The 10156-nt window shown below is 41.8% G+C and overlaps 1 protein-coding gene across 2 annotated transcripts in view; it reads left to right on the top strand.

The window, feature by feature from the left end:
• Positions 1-10156, top strand: part of COL4A1 (collagen type IV alpha 1 chain) — a 118517-nt gene that overhangs the window by 39241 nt on the left and 69120 nt on the right. For both annotated transcript variants that reach the window (XM_014527883.1, XM_025196078.1), the window contains exons 13-20: positions 129-164; positions 305-364; positions 4995-5039; positions 5380-5433; positions 5862-5903; positions 6916-7009; positions 7976-8011; positions 9504-9659. In XM_014527883.1, coding sequence (XP_014383369.1) covers positions 129-164; positions 305-364; positions 4995-5039; positions 5380-5433; positions 5862-5903; positions 6916-7009; positions 7976-8011; positions 9504-9659 — 523 coding nt within the window. The remainder of the gene's footprint in view (positions 1-128; positions 165-304; positions 365-4994; positions 5040-5379; positions 5434-5861; positions 5904-6915; positions 7010-7975; positions 8012-9503; positions 9660-10156) is intronic.

Genomic DNA, 10156 nt, shown 5'->3' with positions numbered 1-10156 from the left:
TTTCCCTATATATGTAATAGAGCTTAATGATATTTTTGACATGAGAAAATCAATGATCTATGGTATAAATTGATTCTTATAGATAGTATTCCCATATATTAATCAACATTATTTTCTAATTTCACTAGGGAGAACCAGGTGAAAAAGGAGAGCATGGATTGCCAGTAAGTATTATGTAATCATTTGATAATATTTAAAAGTGATCAAAATCAAGTGATGCACCTACCTTAAATGAGTATATTAATAGCTAATAACTAAAATAAAATTTATATTGAGAACAATAATTGCTCTGTTTTCTTTTAAGGGACAACCAGGGCCAAGTTTGAAAGGGGAAAAAGGTGAACCTGGAAAACCTGGCCCACGGGTAAGTATACATTTACTTTGGATAACACCTGTGTGCCATTATATATATTTTTTAACTGAGTAGCTGTCAGTGAGATATAAAATTGAATAGACAGGAAACATGAAGGTTTTGCTACTGGCTAACCTAAGTTTAACATGTAGTTCATGATGCTTAAAATTTACAGTAATTTCTAAAATCTTCATAAGTAATGTACAGCCAGGATCAGCAATCTATGGTCCATGGGTTAGATGTAGCCTGAAGAGCTGTGGGGCTTTGGCAGTGTTCTGGTGATGGGAGGGTGCAGGGGGGGCTCTTGTCTGCATCACAGCTGGGTAGCAGGGAGCTTCACCACAGCTGGTCAGTGGAGTAAAGCAGCAGTAGTGGCTGGGTCCTAACACTGGGCTGACTTGGACCTAAACTGAGTCTAGAACATTGCTAACTGCTAGTCTAACTGCTAGGGTATATTTTGAGTCTGATCTGAGTTCCGCAGAAATCAATGGAAGAACTCCCATTGATTCAATGGAACTTGAATCACACAGAGCAAAGCAGAATCTAAACCAATTTAAATTAATAAAAAGCTTGTTTCATATTGTTTGAAATACAGTTCAGTCAATGCCTGTTAGTGGCTCCATGTAGTAACCCTGCCAACATACGATAACCCTACTGCTATGTTATTCCTAAGTGGCTCTTGCTATAAGAAGTCTGTTGCTTGAATACACGGTAGAAATATTCTCAGGGGAAATACTGGAAAACAGAAGTTGTGCTAACCAGGTGTTGATGCAAATGGATGTCATCTGTATCCACATTAAGTTTGGTGAGCTTATGTATAACTTTTCTTCTAAGAGGGAGGAAATAGACAGAAAACTTTACTTAACTGACATGTTACCTTATTTATTTTGCATTTTTCCTAGATTCTTCAATTTTAATGCCAGAATGGAAAATTCTGAATATCTAGTCTGACATCAGCAGGGATCCCGGTTTTCTCTGATAAAAAAAATCCCCTATTTTCAGATTTAAAAAAGTAACTCAAAATCCATATTTTTCCACAATTAAAATGAAATGCTACTAATATATAGATACTAGCCAATTGCCCAACAAGAATGACCGGGTTGTGGGGGAGGGAGTGATGGAGCAGCACCATCTAATGCCCCGTGCTGCTGCTGCTCTGCCTCTGGCCCATGCCCCACCCACCCCAGAGGGGCTGATGCTTTTCCTCACCTAGCTCCACCACTAATTAATTGCACCCCCTGCATCCCGCCTTGTGCGTCAGAGCAGGTGCATGAGGCCAGTGGTGCTGGCCACTCACACCTATTCCAGCTCCTCAGTCCCCACCATCATCAGGGGAGGGGGGTGAGCGGGGACTGAGTCCCACATTTGGGCCTGCACCCACTTCTCATCTAGCTCTGTTCTCCCCTGTTCACCCTTCCCTCTGCGCCATATGAGGTCTGGGCCCATTTCCACCCCCCATCCCCTTCTGCCTCCAAGGAGCAGGGTCAGGGAAGGGGGCAAGGCCAGTGCTGCTGGCCTCACCCTCCTGCTCTGGCCCTGTTGGGGGAGAGTGGGGGCAGCACTGCCATGACAGCAAGGACTGAGGGGCTGGAGCGGAAGGGGGGTGAGGCCATCGGTGCTGGGCCGGCCCCTCAGCCATGGTCCTGATCCTTGGAGGCAAAGGGGGATGGCAGGGATGGCGTCCCCTACTCAGTCCCCGCTATCATGGCGGTGCCACCTCCACCGTCCCCCTGTGCCTCCAAGGACCAGGGCCACAGTCAGGGGTCAGGGACCAGCAGTGCTGGCCTCATCCCCCCCCAATCATGCCCCTCAGTCTCCACTGTTATGGTGGCACTTCTGTCTGTGCAGAATACTCTGATTGGTTGTTTCAGTAAGCATTGTGATTGGCTACTGAGACAACCAATTGGAGTGTGAATAAAGCATGATGGACAGACAGACAGACTAAGGCTTTTATACTATTAGAATATATATATATATATATAGTGGTGTTTAATTTTAATAATGGAATTTTGGGTTATTTTTTTAATCCAAAAATTGGGGATTTTTTTTCTATCAGAGATAGCCAGGATCCCTGAACATCAGTACCACAGGCCATATAACCTCACCTTAGTCATATTTTTACCTAGTCCTTAACTTCTGTCTTTTATAATTTACCAATATGGTAGGCTTTATTGACAATTTTATAAAGAAAATAGAACCTGACTTTCTCATTCTCCCCACATTTTTACTCCTTCAAGTAATTGGTCAAACTCTCAAAATTTGTAGAAATATTATTTTACTGTCAATAAGGAGTTATCATACTGGAAAGGCTAAGAAACATAGATCTAGAAGTTGCCAAAGAAATCAGAGTATCCAAGTAAGGATTGTTAAAAGAGGTTCCTCAAATTTCGCCATAGTATCTTGGACAAAATTTCTGGGATGATAAATGATCATGATTTCCTTTGCACCTATAGTTATGAAAATTCTTGAGAGAAATGTTATCAAATACATCTTTAAAAATATGAATCTTCTAGTTTTATGAAATGATGAATCAGAGGGACTAGTTATAAATGCTGCTTACACACGTGGGGAAAAATAAGCATTGCTTCACTTTCATCTCGGTCCTTCCTCTGCACTGAGTACAGCACATGCCCAGGGGAGGCACCGTGTTAGTTTAACCAAACATCTGTATAGATTGTGTGCTTCAGTGGGGCTTTTTTGGCACTTTTATCTAATACCTGATTCAATCAGCTATTAGATAAAGTGCCAAAAAGCCCTGCTTGAACTGCCAATCTATTGAGATGCTGGGGAGCTGGGTCAAACTGATGTGCTGCTTCTTCTGGTAAACCTCTGTTTTGTTTTTTTCACATCTGTCAGCAGCCTTAATTACTTTTTACTGATTTGTTTTGGGTTTAAAGTTGTTCATTTTTGTTTTATTAATATTATACTTAAAACAATGAATAATAGCGACCTGTTATAGGATGCCACTGATTGTTTAATTGGACAGCTTATTCTCCTTCATTAATGTGATTCAGAGTTGCATATTCAATTGGTTGTATTCTGCTTAAATTATTTTGTGTGCTATTTCTTTTTCTGTCAATCTGCCATTTTGTAATATTCTGTTTTGGATGTAGTTTTTGTATTATTTTTATGGAATTAATCTTTTAATTTTTACTGGGTTGCATGCATTGTTGTTTTACATGCACCCTAATTTTGAAAATGTTCTGCAAGCTTTCTTCTTTGCCACTAGACAAGTGGTTCCCAAACTGTGGGTCGCAGCCCCAAATAGGGTCACAGAAACAGTGGATGGGGTCACGAGAAATAAAATCACTATAATCCAGGGCTAGGTAAAATACGGCCTGTGGGCCAGATCCAGCCCACCATGCAATTTCATCTGGCCCCCAGGCACCCACCAATTAATTGTACCCCACCCAGCCCACACAGCTCTCTCTCACCCTGGTGCATGGGTGGGCCTGGCCCAGCCAGCACACAGCTTCTGGGTGGGGTGGCTGCTGCTACTGCTGCAACTGCTGGGGGACCTGAGTAGCTTTCTCAGCATCCCGCTTGCTCCAGGCACCAGATAGGGAAGCAGCAGGAGTGGGTAGATGGGGAGCTGCAGCTGGGCAGGGGGCAGGGAGCATGGGGCTGGGGTGGTGGCAACATGGAGACTGCGCCCAGGGGGGCAGTAGGACAGCAGAGCTCTGATAGGCAGGATGTGGGTGGGAGGAAGGGTAGGGGGGTATTGGGACCCCTGCACATGCTCCCCACGATGGATCACAGCCCCTGCCACTGGCAGCAGCAGCAGCAGAAGGCAGTGGGTACTCAGAGCACTCATGGCTCATGCAGGCGCTGCCGCCCCATGGCGCATGACTCCAGCCAGCGCTGCATGTGATGGCAAGGAGCACAGCCAGGCTGGCTCACCTCTATCATGTGGGGCTGTGCATGGTGCACGTTCAGCTCCCATCACATGCACACCACTGGGGGAAGCCCTGCGCAATGGAGCCAGTTGCCTTCCTCACCCTATGCTGTTCAGGTCTCTGGACTCCACTGGGAGTGGAGGGGAGCCCTGCCCCCTGCTCTAGGTGGGGGGTGTGTGAGAGATGGGTTAGAGGTGAGTTATGGGAACATGAAACTGGGAGGTGGAAAGTTAATGGGATGGGGGTGGGTAATGAAATGGGCAGTGGAAAGGAAATGGGGGTGGGGGAGTGTGGTGAAATGAAGTCAGCCAGCCACTGAAGGATAACTAAATTAAATAAGGTCTTAAGTTCTAATAAATTGGTATTTGGGTTTAGAGCTTGGGGACTCCTGGTTGTACTTTGAGAGGTGGCTAGAAGGTGGGAACAGTGAGGGAAGGTGCTTTTTGGGGAAGCTACAACCCTTACCCTCACAAAAAAAGAATGTTAATCCTCTACTAAAGGTCCTTCCAAGAGATCAGTATGAATTTAACAATGTGGGAAGCTGTGCAGCTCTACATTTTACTAGGTAGGCTGTTATGCCAAGGAATATATGCACTCAGTGGTCTTAGTTTCATCACTTCCATACACTACATTTCTAGCTGTGAGAGGAGGACTTATGAGCTCTGTTATAATGTTAAATTTAGGGTTCTATCAGATGTTACCTGTGATTATGTCTGTTTGATGGAATGGAATTTTGTGTTTTACAGGGAAAACCTGGAAAAGATGGCGAGCATGGACCAAAAGGAGAACCGGTATGTGTTTCACTTGATTTTTCATAAATTGCCATTATTAGATAGGACCCTATTACTGGATGGGCCTCCCAGACTATTAAATCGCTGCATTTCCAGACAATCGTTTACCTAAGAAATCCCATAAATCACCACTTCAGACAACTCACTTCACACAACTACAAAGCATGATTTTCAGAAGACCAAGAAAACCCTATAACATGCCATAGATAAGGGAGAAGAGGTCTGTAACAATGTCCCGCTAGGGTGTCTGGGGAGACTGGGGGCAGCTGGGGAAGCTGCCACTATTAAGGTCCGGCTGTATTCATTTGTTGTTTGTTTTTTTTTTTCTATATGCATGCAGGGACCATTGGGCGAGTATGGATTTCCAGGGCCACCGGGTAACCCTGGGCCTAAGGTAATTAGTACATTTTTACCACAGTGGGGCAGAAATAATAGCAAAGAATTTACATACATTTTTACGGTAATCAGTAATAGTTTTCAAAATATTAAGTTTAATCCCAAAGTATTAAACAAAATTTGGCAAAATTATAAGAAGATGAAAAGGAGCCTGAGCATGAGAAATGCTGGCCAACTCTACTAAGAGGAAGTATACACTAAAGTATACACTCAAGGAAAGTAATTGTAAAATATAACATGGTACAAAACAGTATCATCTAGTCATTTAGAAAAAAAGCATCGAGCAGTGCAGAGTTTGCATTTTCAAAGTAGATTCTAGTAAATAAAACTCTCCATATGTAAGAAAACCCAATTGAATGCAATGCATAGATCAGTTTGTGTTTGCACAGGAGTTCAGTTTAAAATGTGAATTATTTTTTTGTTCAGGGGGATAAGGGAGAACAAGGTTTTCCAGGACCTCCAGGATCAGTAAGTAAAGTAAAAATTGGTTTATAATAAGTAGGAATAAAGTAACTGTTGAAAGAAATAAGCAACACGGAATCCAAAGCCATCTCAATGTTTGTAAAAAAGCTCTTGATACGTTCTGATCCAAATGCAATCAATAGCAACACAACTTTTTAAATGACAATAAAGTGTGGGTGCCCAAGTATATGTGACATTTGTAAACGGGGGGTTCTTGGAACAGTTGGTATTGTTTGAGTGTTAAATGTTTTAGTTTATGACTTTAAAATAAGACCATTGCCTTTATTATTTTAAAGCAATCCAGTTTTTTTAACAGTGTACCAATAAATTCTTTAGAACGAGTCTAATGATTTTACAGTATACTTCTGTTTTGTTTTTTTTACCCTGGATTTAAAAGTGGGTTGATATTAGTCAGGAGTATGCATCTCCCTAGGACTTACAAGTGTTTATCTTTTATATGGGATAATGTAAACAGCTAGGCTCTTTCAGCAAATAATGTATAATTCCTGGATGCATTTTTCTATATATAAATTCCTGATTTATATATAAAATTCAGGATTCAAAAAGATATAATTCCTAAATACACACACACCCATATGCATATGTATATATGTATATAATTCCTGTAAATTTAGGGTACTGTTTTTCAAGCAGAATTCTGTGTTAACAAAAGTCACAAGCTGTAGTAAAATAAAAAATAGTGAATATTCTGATTGTGGTCCAGGCTAAGACTCTTTTGTACCATCTGTTAACCGAAGGTGCATTAAAGCTGTCCAGTCAAGCCCATTCCAGGTAAATGAGGAATATTAGGAATTCAAGGGGCCCCTGTGTTTCAGTGCATCTACTCAGCTGTTACAAGCCAATGCAATTTGCATCAACCAGTGAAATTGCACTAAGTTGGTACCACGGGCCAAACTGGCCCTGCCAGCTCCAGATGAGAGATGGTGGAAAGTTTCAGCAGTCTTGAATTTTTATGCTACGAATTTGCCATTATCCTAATTTTTGTTCTGTGGTTCAGATTATAGGCACAGGAACAGTGGATGCCTTTGGTGAAAAAGGAGAGACTGGACCTCCAGGTTTTCCAGGATTAAAGGGTGAAAGAGGTGAAAAAGGTATGTACGTTCTATTGTCTTTCTTTTTAAAGGAAAATATAATTCCTTAATTGTGTCTCTCAATGTATCTATATGATAATATCTTGACTAAAGTGCTATTGGGTTCTTATAGTCTGCCTCCCTAATTTTAACTGGCTATTATAGGAGTCACATTTTATAGTATAACATATTTCACATTTCCATAGTTTTGTTTTAATTGTACCCTGCTCCCAGTACTCCCCAGGATCTTAGAGTTGACACATGGGAAGCATGTGGGGTATGCCAGATGGCCCCACACATGGCCACTCTGGGACTGTGCTGCACTCTGCACCTGCTCCAGCGTGCATCCCAATTATAATTTCTCTCTTAAAAGGCATATGCATAATTTAAAAACTGATCGTATAGGTAGAAAATGGAATATTTTTCCTTATTTTTCAAAGAAATTTCAAAATATTTGACACTTTTCAGTTATCTCACTTGTTTCTTATGCACTTAAAGTTCTCACTGACTTCACTAGAGTTTTGAGATGCAAAAATGCTACGTCAGGCTTTTAATGAGTTCTCCCTTTTTCACAGTATAGTTTTAGTAACATTAGTTGAACTACTTTTCTTTAAATTAATACTATTAGCTGACAAACAATACTGGGAATGTTGTGGAATGTACCAGTGATAGACTAGACCGTCTTCAGTAGGGTACATTACAATGTCTGATCTTCTTAGCTCCAGTACAGTATCTTGCAGAATTGGATTGCAGGATATGCCAAATTTATCCTTTTCAGACTTCTATGGGTTTTTACCTAAACTTTGCAAATAAATTGCTATTAAGTCATTTGAGTCTTATTTACCTTTATTTCTTTATCTAGTATTATAAGCTTGTTGTGAATGTTTATATAACAAATACTATGAGACTGTTACTGTTGGCATTCATATTTATTTTTATATGTTCATAGGCATTTATTCCATAATTGAAAGCATTTCTTTTTATTAGGTTTTCCAGGTGCTCCAGGACTCCCAGGTGCTCCAGGTATGAACATACATTTTATTATTTATTTTATTTAGTGTAAGCATTAGGTTGTAGCCATGATGGTCCAATTATTATGCAAGAGACAAGGATTTCTTGGGGTGATATTTTTTATTGGATCAACTGTGTAGTTGGGATAGAGTTAGACCCAACTACACAGTTGGTCCAATAAAAGATGTCATCCTAAGAAATCCTTGCCCCTCACATTATTTTATTTACGTTTTTTTCAATCCTTGGGTCAATCTTGAGACGTGCTGAGCATCTGCCACTTATAGCCACTAGATTGCCAGGCTGGATATCTGTTATTCTCTTGTGGGGATCTGCTTGACCCCTCAAGGTCTGTGTGTGAATTGTCCCCGTCATACCTAAAACAAGGTGGGTATCCATACTTCTGTAACATAATCTTTGCTTTCTATGAAGAAGCCTGAGACTGTTAACCTCCACATGAAGCAGCCTTTGTGCTGGGACATCTCCGTTAAAATGAAAGGAGGTAGGCAGTTGCTCCAGAGGCACAGTCTTGCAGAAGAAGCCTGGAAAACATAGCTCTATTGGAACAACACAATACATAGATATCAGAGATGAGAGAAAGTCCTAGAGTTGGGATCCCCAGAATCCCCTCCTGTGAATTTTTCAGTGGAAAGCTTGCTTGGTCTGGGTTCTTGTCTCTTTATTATTGTGTGTTGAATAAGCGGGATGATCCCATTGACACTCAGTAGGTGCACCTGCATGTGCGCTTAACTACACAGTAGATTAATTTGCTGTTGTGTAAAGCATCAGAGTCTACATGTGTGGCACTACTAGACTGCAGCAAACTAATTTTTGCCTCCAAAATATAGTATTGTCAGAGACAGTACTGGCTTACAGTGGTGAAAATAACTGCATCTAAACACTGACCTGGGCATAAATTGTGTCTGGTCAGCCCAGGCAGCAGAGTGCCAGACTCCTGCCTGGTTCCTAGCCACATGGCTCCACTCTTTGGGCACTCACATGCTCCCACCAGCCCCTCTGCTTCCCAACACCATGACCCAGAGCCTGGTGCTGACCCTTCAAACCTGCTGCTAGTACCTTAAGTCTCTCTTTTCCTGGGTAAGTGCTCTAACTGCTAGACAGAAGTTTACATGTTTAACCATCCCCAGTTATACAGAACTTCTGGGTCTGTAGTAGAGTTGATCACATTAAAGCATTAAGGTATGTGTGCAGAGAAACACTGAATTGCTTCCAGACAAGTGCAGTAGAGACAGACTCAGTTGCACAAGGCAGAACTGTCGCTGCATAAGGCATTTAGCTGTATCTATGCGAGTCATGTGAGAGGTGAAGTAGAATGTTTTGGGGTGACTTAGATGACTTATATCTGTATAAGTGTGAAATAGAATTGTGTTTCAAAGGCCTAATACTAGCTTTTGTGCCCTAAGCTTGGACACATGATCATTTATCTATCCATGGTGATATCTTTTTGTTTGTAGTTGATGGATATGCTGTTTTACTTTTTTCTCAGGTTTACCTACTGCAGGGTTGCAAGGTCCACCTGGCGTACCTGGTGACAGAGGTGAAAAGGGTGATCCTGGTCTCTCTGGAATTTCTTTGCCTGGGCCACCTGGGAGAGATGGTTTACGAGGGCCTCCTGGCTCACCAGGCCCTCCGGGCCCACCAGGTAATGGTAATAGGAAGTCAGGATTTTATTTCAGCTCAAAGATGTTAACATTTTAAGTGTCCAAAGAGACCAGGGGAAAAAAAAGATGTGTTGGGGGAGGGGAAGCGATTAGTATGGAAAGAACATGGAATCTGGAAAGAGAGAATCACATTTGATTTTCTTATTGTGAAAAATGCCTGATCTATTGCCTGACCAGTTGCCTGATTGAAGACTCTGATGGGTTCATGGCAACAGTCAGGAATGGCCATGATGCCCCCCAGGGGCCTTTCAGCTCCTGCCTGGATCAGACTCGAATGTTGCTCTTCCTAGATTTCTCGCACACCATGTCTTGTTCTTAATATTAAAGGTTGATTAAGGGAGGCTGCCAACAGGCCTTAGAGTAATTCCAGTAATCCCAATAGCCTCGATCCAGCAAGCCTGATAGGTCCCTCTTGGCCTGACTAGGCTTTTGTAGGGCACCTGTAGCCTTAAGAATAAAGTGTGTGGCTCCTTTTTCC

This window comes from Alligator sinensis, unplaced genomic scaffold, assembly GCF_000455745.1.
Source record: "Alligator sinensis unplaced genomic scaffold, ASM45574v1 scaffold288_1, whole genome shotgun sequence".
NCBI lineage: Eukaryota > Metazoa > Chordata > Crocodylia > Alligatoridae > Alligator > Alligator sinensis.
Note: the sequence above shows the minus strand (reverse complement) of the source record. Positions and strands in the feature narration are given on the sequence as shown.